The sequence below is a fragment of the Agelaius phoeniceus genome, chromosome 28 (genome assembly GCF_051311805.1).
Source record: "Agelaius phoeniceus isolate bAgePho1 chromosome 28, bAgePho1.hap1, whole genome shotgun sequence".
In the NCBI taxonomy this organism is placed as follows: Eukaryota; Metazoa; Chordata; class Aves; order Passeriformes; family Icteridae; genus Agelaius; species Agelaius phoeniceus.
This window is the reverse complement of record NC_135292.1, coordinates 5072722-5090692: the sequence shown is the minus strand read 5'-3', so window position 1 is coordinate 5090692 and position 17971 is coordinate 5072722. Positions and strand designations below refer to the sequence as shown.

Genomic DNA, 17971 nt, shown 5'->3' with positions numbered 1-17971 from the left:
TGGGTCCTGCGGCGAGACGGCTCCGGGTGCAGGAGTTCCCGTCTGGTCCCCGGGGAGCGCTGCCACAGAAGGCCTGCTCTACCACGGGGTAGTGCGACGTCCAGAGGACGATGCAAGTCCAATCCACGGGGTCCGTGCGAAGATTGTAATTCCAAGCTCTACTGGCCTTAAAGGCAGCAGACCAGGAGCAGGCAGACGAAGCAGAGGGGCCCCACGTTGGGCGCCAGCACTGGAGCTGTGGCTGTAAAATACTTGTGCCCAGGCTAGAAGTGAAGTAGAGAACCAGCCACCTCCAGCTGTTCCGACACTCCTCCGGCACGAAGCCAGGAGGCGTGTGTCGACCGTGGGTCGATAGAAAAGGGCAAGAAGCCGCTGATGACGAAGGTCCAATGCCGCAGGAGAAGGAAAGAGGCGACTCTCTACTGGCTTGGGGTAAAAACGGGTTTAATGGGGAAGGACTAAGCAGGGGGGGGAACCAAGCAGAGAGAGCCCCGAGCCCTCTCGGGACCCGGGTTTTAAAGGCAGGGGGTGGGGTAACACTGAACCAATCGCAAACTGGGAGAAAGAGATACATTTAAGATGGATAGGGAGACGGAGCCTATGAAAACCGATCTGGGGCGGAGCCCCGGCCCCTCAGCCAACCACACGACGCTCCAGCCAGAAAGTTCTGGAAGAAGAGGCTGGGTGCCGGATGACAGACAGGGGACTCGGGGAGGGGCCAGGGGTGTTACATAGTAGGTAACCGGGGAAACAGGGGAGGGGTGCCGGGATTGGCATATAACAAGATTCAGGCTAAACCATAAAATACAAGAGGGGGAAAACCGAACAATCCAAACGCAGGGGGAAACTGAGCAATCCAAACGCAAACCACAACAGTCCTTGTCCTTCCTCGCCCAGAGCAGGAGCTGAGCATGGAGAGCAGGGAGGACAAATGCCCGCGGCAGAACCTGGTGGCAGAGGCCGTTTTGAGCGGCTCCACGGTGCAGGAAGCCAACGGGGAGGAAAAGGCCCGGAGATGCCGCACGAGGAGGGGCTGCAAACGCAGATGGCGGGGATGTGAGGGGGAAAGAGCCAGCCTGGGCCGGGAAGGCGGCCGGAGATGGAGCCAGAGCTCAGAGCTGGTGCTCCATGAGCAGCTCCATGATGGGGAGAAGCCCCACATGTGCATGGAGTGTGGGAAGAGCTTCAGGTGGAACTGCCGCCTGATCGTGCACGAGAGGATCCACACTGGGGAACGGCCCTACGAGTGTGGGGAGTGTGGGAAGAGCTTCAGCTGCAGCTCCAACCTGATCAGCCACCAGAGGACCCACACTGGGGAGAGGCCCTACGAGTGCTCCAAGTGTGGGAAGAGGTTTCAGACCAGGTCCCATCTTCTCCTACACTATCAGAGTCACACAGAGGAGAGGCCCTTCCAATGCCCCGACTGTGGGAAGGGATTCAAGCGTAACTCCACCCTCGTCACCCATCGGCGCATCCACACTGGGGAGAGGCCCTACGAGTGTGATAAATGCAGGAAGAGGTTTCAGACCAGCTCCAGTCTCCTCCGGCACTATTGGATTCACACAGATGAGAGGCCATTCCAATGCCCCGACTGTGGGAAGGGATTCAAGTACAACTCCCACCTCGTCCTTCACCAGCGCATCCACAGTGGGGAGAGGCCCTACGAGTGTCCCCAGTGTGGGAAGAGCTTCTCCTGCAGCTCTAACTTGACCCGACACCAACGGAGGCACCGGTAAGGGAAGCCCTGCGAGTGCCCCGAGTGCGGGAAGAGCTTCGTGCGCTGCTGCAGCTCCATCCCCTACTGGAGGAGGCACTTTGGGCACAGCCCTGGTCACTCACATTCCCTGTGATCCATGTTGGGAACACTCCTGGCTGCTTCTCCTTTGGTTTGGCCTGAATTTTTTTCTCTTCTCCATCTCTCTGTCCTCCAAAAGTCCATTGGGATGGAACAGTCACCTCAAAACCACTCAAATTCCACTGAAAATAACTGAATTTTAACCCGAAAGGGCTCAATTCCACCTCAGATTGCTTGTTCCTTCCTCAAAAAACTCAATCCCAGGCCAAACTCACTCCATTCCACAGCTGTCAAGTTGAGATGGAGTTGGAAGGAGATTGGGAGAAGTGGGATCCCAATTTGGAGCAATGGGATGGGGATGGTGTGGGGCTGGGTGTGTGGGATGTATTTGATAGCAAATAAAACTTTCAGAGTTACTGATTTCTGTCCTGTTCATTTTCAGTCATTTCTGTTTGCCGAGTGCCACCTTCTCAGCTGATTCAATTCCTATAAAAATCCCATTTTTAAATCATCTAACCCAAACAATCCAAAAACCAATATCAAAATAAAACCACCTGCACACAATTAATGTTTTAAAAATAATTTTAATTTTTCAAGAGTACTTAAGGGTGTTTTAAAAGTTTAATTGTTTGGTTGAAATGTCTGAGAAATTGTAGTGGTGTTTGGTTTTGTGTTTAGTATATTTGTAATATGAATTGTTTAACTAAGATGTGTTAGATTGCATGGTAGTTTCTTTAGATAATTTTATCTAAAGTACATTAGTCATCGAGTTAAAATTTTCAAAAGGTATTTCCTGATATATAATTTGTTTATTTATATGCATTGGTAATATTATAATAATAGTTATTGTTGGTTTGAGTTTAATCATTGTTGGAGTTGAATCATTGTAAAGAAGAGTTGAGATTTTTATATTTTATTTTTATTATAATTTATTTAATTTCAATTATTATTTCTTTGTTTATAGTTTTATTGCAATTTGTTGCGGGGATAGGAAGGAAGTTCAAGGGCAGGAACATTTTTTCCTGGCTGGGAACTGGAATTCCAGACCCAGGGAGTGTTTGCAGGACCCCACAGACTGGGATCAAATATGGGCTGGGATCAAATATGGGCTGGGATCACCTGGACTGGGATCACATGGATGGGGATCGTGTGGATCAGAACCCTCCAGACCAGGATAGCCGGAAGTGGGGTCAAATATGGACTGGGACTGTATGGACTGGGATCCCAGGGACTGGGACCATATGGATCAGGACCACACAGACTGGGATCGAATATGGGCTGGGACTGTTTTTTAAAGTAACTTTGTTCTATAGTTTTTATTTCTGTTGTTAATTAAGCTCAGTGAAATAGCTGCTTGTGTTAAACTGCCTGCTTGGATGGGATAACATCCAATGCACACGGGATGAGGACACCTGTACAGATCTGCCAACTATCAGCACTCCCTGTCTGAAGGCAGAGTGCACCAAGGCCCAAAACCTGGAGGTGATAAAGAGAATGGACTAAAGCCACAGCCAAGGAATCTGCATGCTCTAAAAAGGCAGATCCAGGGCAGAGCCATGCTAAACAGTTCTTGGAAGATGTAAACTGGGTGCATCTTGGCACTCAGGCAGGAGCACCCTGTTACCTTCAGGGATCCCCTGAAATACCTTTCCCCTTACATCAGCCTGGTGCATATTCATAGAGCCTCATGCACAGCAGCTGGGAAGGGTTTAACAGTTTACTGGGTATATTAGCGTTCAGAAACACATAATCACCAGAATGATTATATGCAGGTGCTTTTATTGAAGAGCTCTGGGTGTCAGGGGTACCAACCCAAATCTGACTCCGACATGGGTTTGGGATGAACATGTTTTTATATTCTATCGTTATATAACTTTCATGTTAATGATTAAACTTCAATTGTTCTATTGTATACATAGATTTCAGCCAAGCATGGGCTCCTTGTGGCCCCCCTCAAACTTCTAACATACTTTCTCATGATTCTTCTTATGATTAAACAATAATTATATTTAATTACTAAACAATCATCACATCTAACAATTATATCATTTATCATGTTCTGCTTACGCAGGTGCGATTTCACATGATCTGGCAAGCACAAAGCCTAACATTTTCAGAGTCTATTTTTGACATTTTTCCAGGGCCCCACTATCATTCTCCCCCCTTTGAAAGCATTTTCACTTCACTATAGGTGTAAATGTGTTCACTTGATACAGTCCTTTATTTCTCAATTTATTCTTGACGTTCTTCAAGTCCATGGTTGATGTAAACGTTGTCGTGGATGCTGTCACGCACTGGAGAACCAGAAGATGGTGGGCTCCACTCCACTTTTCTTTCAGCGGTTCTTCGTTCCAGTTCTTGATGTACACCTCATCTCCTGGATGTATGTTATGAACTGGGTTCTCGAGAGTCAGTGGTCTATTCCACACGAGGATGCTCCGGAGCCGAGCTAAAGTTTCCCGAGAGACAGAACATAATTATACACTTCCTGCTTTCCTGTGACGTGCACATTAGGGTTAGGCTCAGGAGATTCATATGGTTTCCCATGCAATATCTCATAAGGGCTGACTGACATCCCACTCCTAGGCTTTATCCGAATCCTCAACAGTGCTATTGGCAAAGCCTGGGGCCACTGCAATTTGGCTTCTTGGCATATTTTACTGATTTGCCTCTCTAGTGTCTGATTCATCCTCTCTACCTGTCCACTCGACTGGGGTCTCCATGGTGTGTGGAGGTCCCAAGTTATCCCCAGCAATCTACTTACCTCTCTTACTACTGTAGTTATGAAATGGGGCCCCCTATCTGATGATACCCTAGGGGCACCCCGAACCTGGGAATAATCTCCTGTAGTAACCACTTTACTGTTTCCTTTGCTTGGTTGGTGCGACAGGGAAGGGCTTCTGGCCACCCAGAGAATGTGTCAACCCCCACTAACAGGTATTTGTATCCTCGAGTTCTTGGCAGTTCTACAAAATCTACCTGCCAATAGTCTCCTGGCTCTATTCCTATCCGAATTCTTCCTGGCTGTGCCTGTCACCAGCCACTGGGTTGTTTTTCAAGCAGATATCGCACTTTGACATTACTGATTTTGCCATTGTTAACATCCGTACCGACATTAAACTCTGCTTTAGCAATTTTACCAATGCCTCTGCTCCCCCGTGACATTCGTTATGTTTAATTTGTAGAACTTCTCTCATTATGAAGGGGGTACCGCTATCTGTCCTTGTGCAGTCACATACCATCCCTCTGAATTCTTTTGTGCATGTAGCAAACGTGCCAGTCTCTCATCTTCTACTGAATATTTTGGTTCTGGAGGCAAATTGAATTGGGATACATTAAGCTATAAAGGTATCAATGCCATTGTTGTTTGCACCTCTCGAGCAACCTGTTGGGCTGCCCAGTCTGCCTTTTGATTTCCCTCACAGATTTTGGAGTTTCCTGATTGCTGTGCTTTGCAGTGTATGATTGCCACTTGTTCAGGTTTTTGTACCGCCTTTATCAATTGCAGGACTGCATCCTGATGTTTAATGTGCATACCCAGAGAAGGACAATAGTCCCCTTTCTTTCCACAGTGCTCCGTGTACATGCACCACTCCAAAAGCACATTTTGGGTCAGTCCAGATATTTACCCTTTTCCCTTCACTTAATTCTAGTGCCCTGGTTAAAGCAACCAGTTCTGCCTTCTGGGCAGATGTATTTGGTGGTAATGCCTTTGCCTCCACTGCTGTACTGACTGTTGTTACCGCATACCCAGCGTATCTGGTTCCATTTTCCACGAAGCTGCTCCCATCTGTAAACAGCTCCCACTCTGGCTGCTCTAGTGGGACGTCTTTCAGGTCTTCTCTTGCTGAGTAGGTGTACTCTATTACCTCCACACAGTCATGCTCTAATGGGCCTTCTTCAGTTGTGGTACCTGGGAACAAAGCTGGATTCAAAAGGTTAGTTGTTTTTAATGTGACATCACCCTGCTCAGTCAGGACTACCTGGAATTTCATCATCCTGCTTGGCGATAGCCAATGGCCCCCTTCTGCTCTAAGACAGTGGTTACCATGTGTGGTACATTGACATCTATGTGCCTTCCCATCGTGAGCTTCCTGGCTTCTTGTATCAGCATCACAGTGGCTGCGACTGCCCGCAGACATGGAGGCCACCCGGCACTTATGCTGTCAAGTTGTTTGGAAAAGTAGCCCACCGGCCTTTTCCAGCTTCCCAGACCTTGGGTCAGGACTCCGAGTGCTAGGCACAGCCTTTCATGGACAAACAGCTGAAAATCTTTAGACAGATCAGGTAAGCCTAATGCTGGAGCAGTTGTCAGTGCTTCCTTTAATTTTAGGAAGGCTTCTTTCTGTGGCTTGCCCCAGGTGAATGGCTGCATCTTCTGAGCTTCACACAGGGGCTTCGCAATCAGTCCATAGTCCATGATCCACAGGCGACACCATCCTGCCATCCCGAGGAAGACTCGCAGCTCATGTAGGTTCTGGGGCTCTGGAATAGCACAAATAGCTTGGATACGGTTAGTGCCTAGTTTTCATTGCCCTTGTGAAATTTCACATCCCAGGTAGATCACAGTCTATTGGGCAATTTGTGCCTTTCCTCTGGATACTTTATAACCTCCCATTCCCAGTAAATTTAAAATCTCAATGGTTACCTTTATACAGGTTGCCTTTTCTTTTGTAGCTGTTAGTATATCATCAACATACTGCAACAACAGGTATTGGTCTCTTGGTACTTGCCCATTCTCGGTCCAAATCTCCAGCTCCTTTGCCAGTTGGTTTCCGAATAGGGTCGGCGAGTTCTTATATCGTGTCCAGGTGAGCTGGGTCTTTCTCCCATTCCCTGGGTTTTCCCACTCACCGGCAAACAGTTTCCTACTTTCTTTGTCAAGGGGGAATGCAGAAAAAGGCATCTTTTAAATCAATTTCAGTAAACCACTTATATATCTCCTTTACGGATGTTAGCAATGTGTAAGGATTTGTTACCACTGGAGAAATGTCCTTTGTTATTTTATTTATTGCTCTCAAATCCTGCACTAATCTATATTCACCATTTGGCTTCTTTACTGGAAATATTGGTGTATGAAATTCTGATTCACATTCTTCTAAAATTTGGTATTTCAAGAATTTCTCAAAAATCTTTACTTATTCCTTGCCGTGCTTCTGGTTTTATGGGATAGTGTTTGACTTGTAGAGCCCTTGCCCCTTCTTTTAACTCTACATGCACTGCTTGTGCCAATTTAGATTTCCCTGGTATATCTGTCTCCCATACAGAGGGAATCACTGCATCTCCTACCTCCCTAGGGATAGAGGGAACAGGTTTTTCTTTGATCATTAAAATCTGTCCCATCTTTGATTCAGATATTTTCAGTATAAGTTCTCCATTTTCAAAGGTTATTACCGCATCAAGTTTCGCTAGCAAATCTCTCTCTAAAAGCGGAATTGGACACTCAGGTACGTATAGGAATTCGTGTGTTATAACTCTGTTCCCAAAACACAAATCTAGGGGTTGCAAGAATGGCCGTTTTTCCTCTTTCCCTGTAGCGCCGACTATTGTTGTTTCCTTGTCCCCAATTTGTCCTTGCAGATCATTCAATACCGAGTAAGTAGCTCCTGTATCTATTAGAAATTTGACCTCTTATGTCCTAATTGTTTATTTATAACAGGTTCCTTAACTTGTTCTACTGGCTCTGTGTCTAGTCAGCTGGTATACTCCCCCAAAACCATCCCCTTGGTAACCTGCTGGCACTGATTGCCCTGGTGAAACTGGTTGTTCAAGTGTGGACATGGTCCAATGCCCCTCCCGCTTGCAATACGCATATTGATTTAGGTTTAACCCCTGCCTGACTGGTCTCCTATTTTGACTATTCCTGTTACATCCCCTGAAATTTGGGTTCCCTTTTCCTTGTATTACTGCCAACAGATTCTGCTGCTGCCTTTTACTAGCTTCTCTTTCGCGATTGTTATATACCTTCCAGGCTACCTCAAGTAGCTTATCCAAATTCCTTCGTTCTTCCCCTTCTAATTTTGCAATTTTCTACGAATATCGTCCTGTGACTGGCCCAAGAATATGAGAGCGAGCTGAACCTTTGCTTGTTCTGTGTCCATTTGGAGATCTGTATATTTTCTTGCTACTCCTTAAGCCTCCCCAAAAATGCAGTGGGAGATTCCTTCTTTTCCTGCCAAACTTCATATAGTTTAGACCAATTTATAGTTTTGGGCACAGCATTCTGAACTCCTATTTGGATCCACTCTTGGTATTTCCATAGTGTCCCCATATTGCAAAATAAATTAGGGTCCCAATTTGGATCCTCAATTGGGAAATTCTCATCTCAATTCCCTGTTACGAATCCATTTCTGATGTTCTCTCTTACCCTTTCTTTGGCTGCCTTAAGTACCATCTCTTTCTCAGTAGAATCCATCAAAGTATGTAATATTAATATATTAGATATATTAATATATTATATATAGATATATATAAGATATATTATTATACTATATATATATATATATATATATATATATATATATATAATATTAATATACATATTATTGTATGTCATCCCAGTCAGGATTTTGAGGTTTTTATAACCATTTTTAATACTCATGCCATTTTATCAGGATTTTCTCTATGAATTCTGGCTGATTGTTTCCAAATAACTAAATCTGCAGCAGAGAAAGGCACTTTTATGAATACTGGCCCTTCCACTCCTACACTTTGTTGCAAGGGGGAAATTACAATCCATTTTTGTCTGCCTATGTCTTTTCTATCCATAACTGGGGCAAGGTTAGACCGACTCCTGGTTCTGTGGGCTACCCCATCGTTGATTCTCTCTCTCTCCTTCCTGCCACAGTTAGGTTTTGCTCATCTTCCGAGGAAGAGAGATCAGGTGACGATGGGAGAGGAGAATAAAGAGGGAAGGGTGTACTAGACGAGACAGGTTCAGGACTAGGTGGAGTAGGAGCAGGCAGTGGGATAGGGACAGATGGAACAGGTGGGATAGGGTTAGGTTCTCTTGTTCCTATTGGAGCTACCTGTAAATCAATATCTGTATAATTTTCCCTACTCAGGCTTTCTTTCAACGCCAAGTGTTCTAAACAACGTTCCTCACAAACCCCACACTTATTGCTTGCAGATGTTTTAACCATCATTAATCCACATTCATCCTGCCATTCTGGCTTTCCCCATAAAGAGAAAAACAAATCAACATACAGAATCTCATCCCATTTTCCTTCTTGTTTACACAATGACATTAACTGCGAAATAGTGTTATATTGCAAAGTACCGTATTTTGACCATTTTTCACCATACTCCAAGGCATATTCTGGCCACCATGTATTACAATAATCAATCAACTTAGCTTTACGTAATTCTTCCCCAAAATTCCCCTGTTTCCAATGTGCTAGTAAGCACCCCAAAGGAGAACTTTGCGGGATAGAGGTGTTGCCGCCCAAAATCCCTTTCAGTTTCTCCATTCCAAATATACCACAAATTGCCGAACCCACAACGCTTTCGCGATTGTCTTATGGAACGGCGCCTGGGCTTGTACCAGCAGGAATTCCTTTAGCCCAACCAAGCGTAGCTTTCGCTGCGTCTCATTGGCAGGCACCCAAACCAAAGTAAAAAGCACCTTACCTTTCTCCCGGGGACGTGGCGAGCGGCAGAAGCGGTCGCGGCCGATCGAGCTCCCTGAGAATCCCTCGGTGCCGGCTGGAGCGCGGTCGAGTCACGAAACTCGCTCAGCAGCACCCGCAGGGTCCAGCCAGGGTCGCCAAAATGTTAGCGTTCAGAAACACATAATCACAGAAGCGATTATATGCGGTGCTTTTTATTCAAGAGCTCTGGGAATCGGGGTAGTTTCCACCCAAATCTGATTCCGACCATACATTCAAGGTGAACCTGTTTTATCCTCTATCATTACATAACTTTCATGTAATTATTAAACCTATATTGTTCTATTGTATACACAGATTTCAGCTAAACATAGCCCCCTTTAAATTTCCAACACAGTTTCTCACAATTCTTCTTATGGTCATATAATAATTATATTTAATTACTAAACACTCACTATATCTAACAATTATATCTTTTATCATACTGCTTACGCAGGTGCAGTGACCTGAGAAAACACAAAGCCCAATATTTTCAAAGACTATTTTTAACATTTTCCAGGGCTCCACTATCACTTTTATTTCTTGTGGGAAAAAAACCTCCATATCAAGCAGGCACTCATGGCCAAAGCTGGGCAACTGCCTCTGGAATTCCTTATACCCAAGGATAGCTCCCAGACAAAAGCTGCCAGGAGTGACAAGTCTGGCTGGCCTTGGCTTCCTGAGGGCTGGCCCTCATCTGCCTCTGAAACACTGGGGCTGGGTGGTTTCCTGCCTTATGAAAAGAACTCTTCTTCCTGTCCAGGCACCCACAGCCAAAACTGAGATTGCACCTCCAAAATGCCCAATGTCCAAGGAAAGCCCCTAGACAAAAGGTGCCAGGAGAGACAGGTCTGGCTGGCTTGGCCTGAGGGTGGCCACCTCTCATCTTCTTCCTAAACACTTGGACTTTGTGCTTTACTTTCCTATGGGCAAAAACACCCATCTTGACCATGGCCAAAACTGGGATTCCACCTCCAAAACTCCGTACATCCAAGGATTGCTCCCAGGTGAAAGCTGCCAGGACAGACAGGTCTGGCTGCCCTTGGCCTCCTGGGGGTGCCTCTCCCCTGCTGTCCAAACACTGGGGCTGGGTGCTTTCCTTCCTATGGAAAAGAACCGTCCTTCTTATCCATGCAGAAATGGCTGAAATTGGGGTTCCACCTCCCAAATTCCCAATATCCAAGGGTTGCTTTCAGACAAAAGCTGCCAGGACAGAGAGGTCTGGCTGGCCTTGGCCTCTGATGGCCACCTTTCATCTGTCCCTGAGACACCACCGGTGTTCTGTGCTTTCCTTCCTATGGAAAAGAACCATCCTTCTCCTCCAGTGTCCATGTCTGAAACTGGGATTCCACCTCTGAAATTCTCAATATCCAAGGGTTGCACCCAGGCAAAATCTGACAGTACCATCAAGGCTGGCTGGCCTGGGCCTCTGGTGGCTGCGCCTGCAACAGCGGGGCTGGGTTCTTTCCTTCCCATGGAGATCCCTGGGACACTGTGGGGACCTCATGGAACCAAGGGGATCATTGTGGCCCCACTGGAGCCCATGGAACCAAGGGGATCATTGTGGCCCCACTGGAGCCCATGGAACCAAGGGGATCATTGTGGCACCACTGGAGCCCAGGGAACCAAGGGGATCATTGTGGGACCACTGGAGCCCAGGGAACCAAGGGGATCATTGTGGCACCACTGGAGCCCATGGAACCAAGGGGATCATTGTGGCACCACTGGAGCCCTTGGAACCAAGGGGATCATTGTGACACAGAGGGGCTCCATGGACCCAGAGACCATTGTGGCTCTGTGGGGCCTGATGGAACCATGGAGACCATTCCAACCTTCAGGGCCTGGTGTCACCAAGGGGGCATTATGACACCTCAGGGCCCCATGGAAGCAAGGGACCATTGGGACCCTGTGGGACCCCATGGAACCCTGGGAACATGGAACAGCTCTGGCTGGCTTGGCCTCCCAGGGGCCACCTGACAGCTCTGGCTGATCTTGGCATGTCAAGGGCTGCCTCTCATCAGCTCCTGGAGCACTGGGGCTCTCTGCTTTCCTTGCTATGGAAAAGAGCTGTCTGACTTTCCAGATGGTCATTGCCAAAAGGGGTACTCTCCCTAAAATAATTCCTATTTGCAAGGGTATCTCACAAAACAAAACCTGCCAGCTCTGGCTGGCCTTGGCCTCTGGTGGTCACCTCTCATCTGCCCCTGAAACACTGGGGCTCTGTTCCTTCATTCCTATGGAAAAGAACCAGCCTTCTTGTCCAGGGACCATGGCCAAAATTAGAATTTGGCCTCCCAAATTCTGTATATCCAAGGATTGCTCCCAGACTGCTCCCAAAAGTTTTGCCAAAAGTTTTGCTCCCAAAAGTAGCCAGGACAGACAGGTCGAGCTGGCCCTGTCCTCTGGTGATTTCTTTAGACCCTGAGCTGACTGTTTTCATTTGGAAAAACTTTGGAGAGGGCCCAGAGATGTCCCAAGGAGGGGGGGTTTGGAGACCTAGGGCCCATGAGCACTGTATAGGGACAAAGGAGCTCTGTGCTCAGTGGGGTGGAGACTGAGGACAGTGGAGCAGAGCCATGAGAGTGTTTAAAGAGCGATTTCAGGGATAGTGGATCCTTTTGACATAGTGGAAAACAGCCAGAGAGAGAAAGAATTAACGCCAAGGGCAGCTGGGGAGGCCCAGAGTGGCAGCAGGAGAAAGGAATTTCCCTGTCAGGGCAGGGCTGTGGTGCAGCACGTCCCCAGCAGGAGCCTGGAGCAGCCCCAGGCTTTGTGTGGGCAGGCAGGGGCAGGCAGGAGGCAGAGCTGTCAGCAAAGGAAGGGCCCAGCCAGGTGGGGCAGCCGGGGGATGCCCAGAGCCTGCAGGGACAGAGGCCAGGGCAGGGACACTGTGGGACAGCCTGGGCTGCACAGGGCACAGGGATGGGCAGCAACTGCAAGACAGCCCTGACAGAGCCAACCTGGGCAGCGCTTTGGCCATGGCTGCTGGCCCTGGGCCTGAGCCAGGAGGGGACAAGTGACCCTTGCAGGCCTGGGGCCTCATTGCCTCCTTGTCCCTGGTCAGCAGCCTGGCAGGGGCCGCCCCACGCTCCAGCCCTTGGCATTGCCCATCCCCACATGCCAGTGCCCATCCCGGGAAGAGCCCTGAGCAAGGAGGGAGGGACAGGATCTGCCTGGCCAGGCCCTGGGGCTCAGGCCTTGGCCCTTTACATTCCTGAAACAAATCCAGGTTTGCTCAGCACCAGAGACACCTTTGCCTTGTTTGTCCCCAGATGCTATCAGTGCCTCCAGTGTTCTGCTCTCCCTGGAACCTGGGGACACTTTCTCAGTGCTGTCCCTCACAGGGATCTCTTTAAAGTACAAGAAACTTCAGTATTTCAATCTCACTTGGAGCTCTTGAGAAGTCTTTGAGCCCACTCTGAGGGACTGGGTGTGATGCAAAGAGCAGCAAAGGCCCAGAGGGTGATTAAAGTCCTTGTGCTGTGTCTGTGCTGCTGAGCTGGGCCGGGCTCCTGGCCCAGAGGCAGCTCCTGGCAAGGGCAGCAGAGCTGCAGAGAGACAGCTCTGGCCAGGAGCAGCTCCTGTGCACAGCCCAGCAGGGCTGGGGCACTGCCAGGGCCCCTCAGGGACACCAGCAGGGCACAGACAGAGCTCACAGGGGCTCAGCACTGGCCGGGGCTGTGGGATGTCCCCGCGGGGGCTGTGTCACAGCAGCACCTCTGGGGCTGTGTCCCAGAGCCACAGAGCAGCTGGGATGGCAGCAAGGGGCTGTGTGACAGCACAGAGTGGGCTGTGTGACAGCACTGAGGGGGTTGTGACAGCACAGAGCTAGCTGTGACATCACAGAAGGTGGCTCTGTGACATCACAATGTGGGTTGTGACACAGAGTCACAGAGCAGCTGTGTGATGCCACAGAGAAGGCTGTCACATCACAGGGTGACAGTGACATCACAAATGTGCTGTGTGACATCACATAGCAGCGGAATGACATCATATGGAGGTTGTGTGACATAACAGAGTGATTGTGTGACATCACAGGGGCAGTGTGACATCGTGGGGGCAGTGTGACATCACAGGGACAGTGTGACATCACAGGCAGCATTGTGACATCACGGGGGCTGTGTGACATCCCGGGGGCTGTATGAGGTCCCTGGGGAGGTCACTCTGCCCCGGCCCCCTCACAGCTCCCCCCAGAGCAGTCCAACCCTGCTCGTGCACAGCGGGGTCCCCTGTCCCCCCGGGTCCCCCCGGGTCCCCCGGCCCCGCAGCCTCCCCCAGAGGATGTTCCACGAGATCGACCCCAGAGCCTGACACGGGGACGGGGGGCTGGGGCCCTGGGGGTGGCACAGGGGGACAGGGACCCCCCGGCAGCGTCCCCGTGTGCCCCAGGGCCAGAGCCTGGGCCAGGGCTCCTTCACCCTGTTATAGATAAATATCATAATATTGGCTTTTTGCAAATATTAAAATGGATTTTATATGTGTGGTGTTAAAGTAACTTTGTTCTAAAGATATAGTTTTTATTTCTGTTGTTAATTGAGCTTAGACATTGTAGTGAAATAGCTGATAGAAGTGTGCTTGTGTTAAACTGCCTGCTTGGATGGGATAACATCCAATGCACCCAGGATGAGGACACCTGTACAGATCTGCCAACTATCAGCACTCCCCGTCTGAAGGCAGAGTGCACCAAGGCCCAAAACCTGGAGGTGATAAAGAGAAGGAGCCAAAACCACAGCCAAGAAACACACATGCTCTGAAAAGGCAGACCCAAGGAGGGGCCATGTAAAATCATTCCTGGAATATGTAAAGTAGTTGATGGATATGCATGAGGCTCTATGAATATGCACCAGGCTGATGTAAGGGGAAAGGTATTTCAGGGGATCCCCGAAGGTAACAGGGTGCTCCTGGCTGAGTGCCAAGATGCACCCGGCCATAATAACCTTTGCTCCATGGTCCTGGTCTCCCATTGTCCTTTATTAAACTTTGTACATTTTCACAGGAGAGTGAACGTGTTTTTCACAAATGGAATCTCAAGGGAACAAGGGTCAGTTGTTAAGCCAAGGCTCTGCTTTGACCAAGTGGGGCCTCATGGGACACAGGTGCCACTGGGACATTGCCAGGTCTGGTAGGAACAAGGCTCCATTATTGCACAGTGTTACAGATGAGTAATGTCACAGTTGGGTCTCACAGTGAGGAGATAGATACTATGTGTGTGTTAAGATGTGTAGTGATGTTATTGTCATCTGTCCCCCATAGTCCTCTTCCCCTCCCCTTGTAATGGCCTTGGTGGTTGGGGCATTTGGGGAGGGCAGGTTTGTCACTGGAAGGCAGGCATGGCAACACCTGCTCTCCAGTCAGGTTGCAAGAAAGCATTCTCCACCAATGGACGGCCACAAAGAGTTCCCTGACAGACTTTGGGTGGGGCTAGGATTGCCTGGTGCAACACCAAAAGCCTAAAAGGAGGAGCAGCCAATTTGTGAAGGAGCCATGTGGCTGATAGCCACGGGGTGGGGAAGGGCTCCCAGTGCTGTGATTTCTCCTGTTTCAGTCCTTTGTTGTCATTTTTTTCAAGGTTGAATCAACCTTAAAATTTTAAAAGTAGCGGTCATTTGTCACAGAAAGCAAGGCCTCAGGGCGCCCAGGAGAGCGGCGTGACAATGACATCCCTGGGAACCAAGTGTCACCTGCAAACACAACGGGGCCTCATGGAAGCCAGGGGCCACTTGGATATTGCCAGGGCAGGTGGAACTCAGTGTCCATTGTGACACAGCACAGCCTCGTGGAACTCAGCAGAGCATTGGGACAGCCTGGAATCTCATGGAGCCAAGGCTCTGCTTTGGCAAAGTGGGGCCCACAGGACACAGGTGCCACTGGGACATTGCCAGCTCTTGTGGCACCCAGTTTCCACTGTGACCCAGCAGAACCTCATGGAAACATGGGGGCCACTGTGACGCAATGGAATCCCATGGAAGCAAGTGTCAGTTGTGAACGCAGCAGGGCCTCACAGAACCCAGGGGCAACGGGGACCGTGCTGTGGCTCGTGGGAGCAAGGGGCCATTGTGACCCAGCGGGGCCTCCTGGAACCCAGGAGAACATTGTGGGCCCATGGATCCTCATAGAAGCACGGCCCCATTGTGACAAAGTGCAGCATCACAATGGTCTCCTGGGTTCCATGAGTCCTCTCTGTGTTTAGAATTGACACTTGGTTCCCCAAGATTCCATGGCATCCCTCTGCTCTCCTGTGATTTGAGGCTGTGCTGTGTCACAATGGACACTTGCTTCCTCCAAGGCTGGAGATGTCCCAGTGGCACTGGGCTTCCATGAGGCCGCGCTTTGTCACAATGGGGCCTTGGTTCCATGAGATTCCATTGTCCCACAATGGTCTCCTGGGTGCCACAAGGCCTGCCTTTGTCACAGTGGAACCTTGCTTGCACCAGCCCTGGCAATGTCCCAGTGGCACAGGGGTTCCATGAGACCCTGCCGTGTCACAATGGGCCCTTGGCTCCATCAGGTTCCATTGTGTCACAGCGCTCTCCTAGGTCCCATGAGGCCTTGGTCTGACACAGTGGTGTCTTGCTCCTACCAGGCCTGACAATGTCCCTGTGGCACCTGTGTCCCATGAGACCCCACTTGATCAAAGCAGAGCCTTGCTCCCATGAGATTCCACTGTGTCACAATGTTCTGCTTGGTTTCATGGGAACCTGATGTGTTGACAATTGATCCTTGGATCCTAGAGATTCCATTGCATCACGGCTGTGTCCTTGGTTCCATGAGGCCCAGCTTTGTCATAACTGGACCCTGGTTCCATGAGATTCCATTGTATCACAGCGGTGTCCTTGGTTCCATGAGGCCCTGCTGGGTCACAGTGGAGCCTTTGTGCCATTCGTTTCCATGGTGCCACAATGGTCTCCAGCATTCCATGAGGCCATGCAGCAAAAGAGTGGACCCTTGAATCCATGAGTTTCCATTCCATCAGGATGATCTCTTGCATTCCATGAGGCCCTGCTGTGTCACTAAGGAGCCTTTGTTCCATGTATTCCCATTGGGACACCATGGTCTCCAGTGCTCCATGAGGCTGAGCCATGAAACTCTGGGCTCTTGGTTCCATGAGATCCCACCACGGTGTCACCATGGTCTCCTGGGTCCCATGAGGCCCCTCTCTGTGTCACAGTGTTTGCCTTGGTTTCCTGAGAAGCTGATGTGTTGACAGTTGACCCTTGGTTCCTTGAGATTCCATTGCATCCCAGCGGTGTCCTTGGTTTCATAAAGCCCAGGTTTGTCACAAGGGAGCCGTGGTTTCAGGATATTCCATGGTGCCACAATGGTCTCACCACTCTCTGAGGCTGCACCGTGAAACAGTGGACACCTGGTTCCATGAGATTCCGTGGGGTAACAGTCAATTCTTTTGCTTCTTTTCTGCCAAGGTCGGGATGAAATCCCAAGACAGCATTTCTTGTTTGGACTCAGGTGTTCATTAGCTCTTGTCTCTAGAACAGTCTCACAAGCTGTGAGTTCTGCAGCACTTCGCTAACAAGGTAAAAATGGAGCCCCATCTCTCTCTCTCTGCAAGGTCTTTTGAGGGTAAACTGTCCAATTAAGAAATGACACCTAAATTACTTTTACTTTTAACCCAATAACCAATCACCCGTGCCCAACATAAGGGACTTTTTTATCCAATTACACAATACCACCCAAACCCGAGGAGGAGGAGGAGGAGGAGAAGGAGGAGGAGGAGGAGGAGGAGGAGGAGAAGAAGAAGAAGAAGAAGGAGATGAAGGAGATGAAGGAGAAGAAGGTAAAGAAGGAGGAGAAGGAGGAGAAGGAGAAGGAGAAGGAGAAGGAGAAGGAGAAGGAGAAGGAGAAGGAGAAGGAGAAGGAGGAGAAGGAAGAAGGAGAAGGAGAAGAAGGAGAAGGAGAAGGAGAAGGAGAAGGAGAAGGAGAAGGAGAAGGAGAAGGAGAAGGAGAAGGAGAAGGAGAAGGAGAAGGAGAAGGAGAAGGAGAAGGAGAAGGAGAAGGAGAAGGAGAAGGAGAAGGAGAAGAAGGCAAAGAAAAAGGATCAGCCTCCGCCCTAAAACCTCCATCTTGCTTTATATATATTACTATATTCTAAAACCTTAAACTCCAAGTTGTCCACCATGTGATATTCCACCCTTCTAATCAAACTCCACACCCATAATCCCAGTTCTGTCATTCCATTTTGGAAGCCTTCTCCACAGCCTCAGGTCAAATGCAGTGTTCTCTTGGGGGTCAGTGTCTGTCAACTCAGAAAGTCTGAAATTCTCAGCAGCCCGGGTTCCAACAGGTAACAATGTTCTCCTGTGTTCCAGTAGGTTCCATTGGGCCTGGCTCTGTCACCATGGACACCTGGTTCCATGGATTCCATGGGGTGACAATGTTCTCCAGTGTCACCATGGACACCTGGTTCCATGGATTCCATGGGGTGACAATGTTCTCCAGTGTCACCATGGACACCTGGTTCCATGGATTCCATGGGGTGACAATGTTCTCCAGTGTCACCATGGACACCTGGTTC

General features: G+C 49.1%; 1 protein-coding gene across 1 annotated transcript in view; it reads left to right on the top strand.

The window, feature by feature from the left end:
* The first annotated feature begins 1160 nt into the window (after positions 1-1160).
* Positions 1161-17971, top strand: part of LOC143696097 (uncharacterized) — a 59898-nt gene continuing 43087 nt past the window's right edge. The window contains 1 exon segment of the mRNA XM_077191304.1: positions 1161-1677. Within this exon segment, the coding sequence (XP_077047419.1) occupies positions 1161-1677 (517 nt within the window).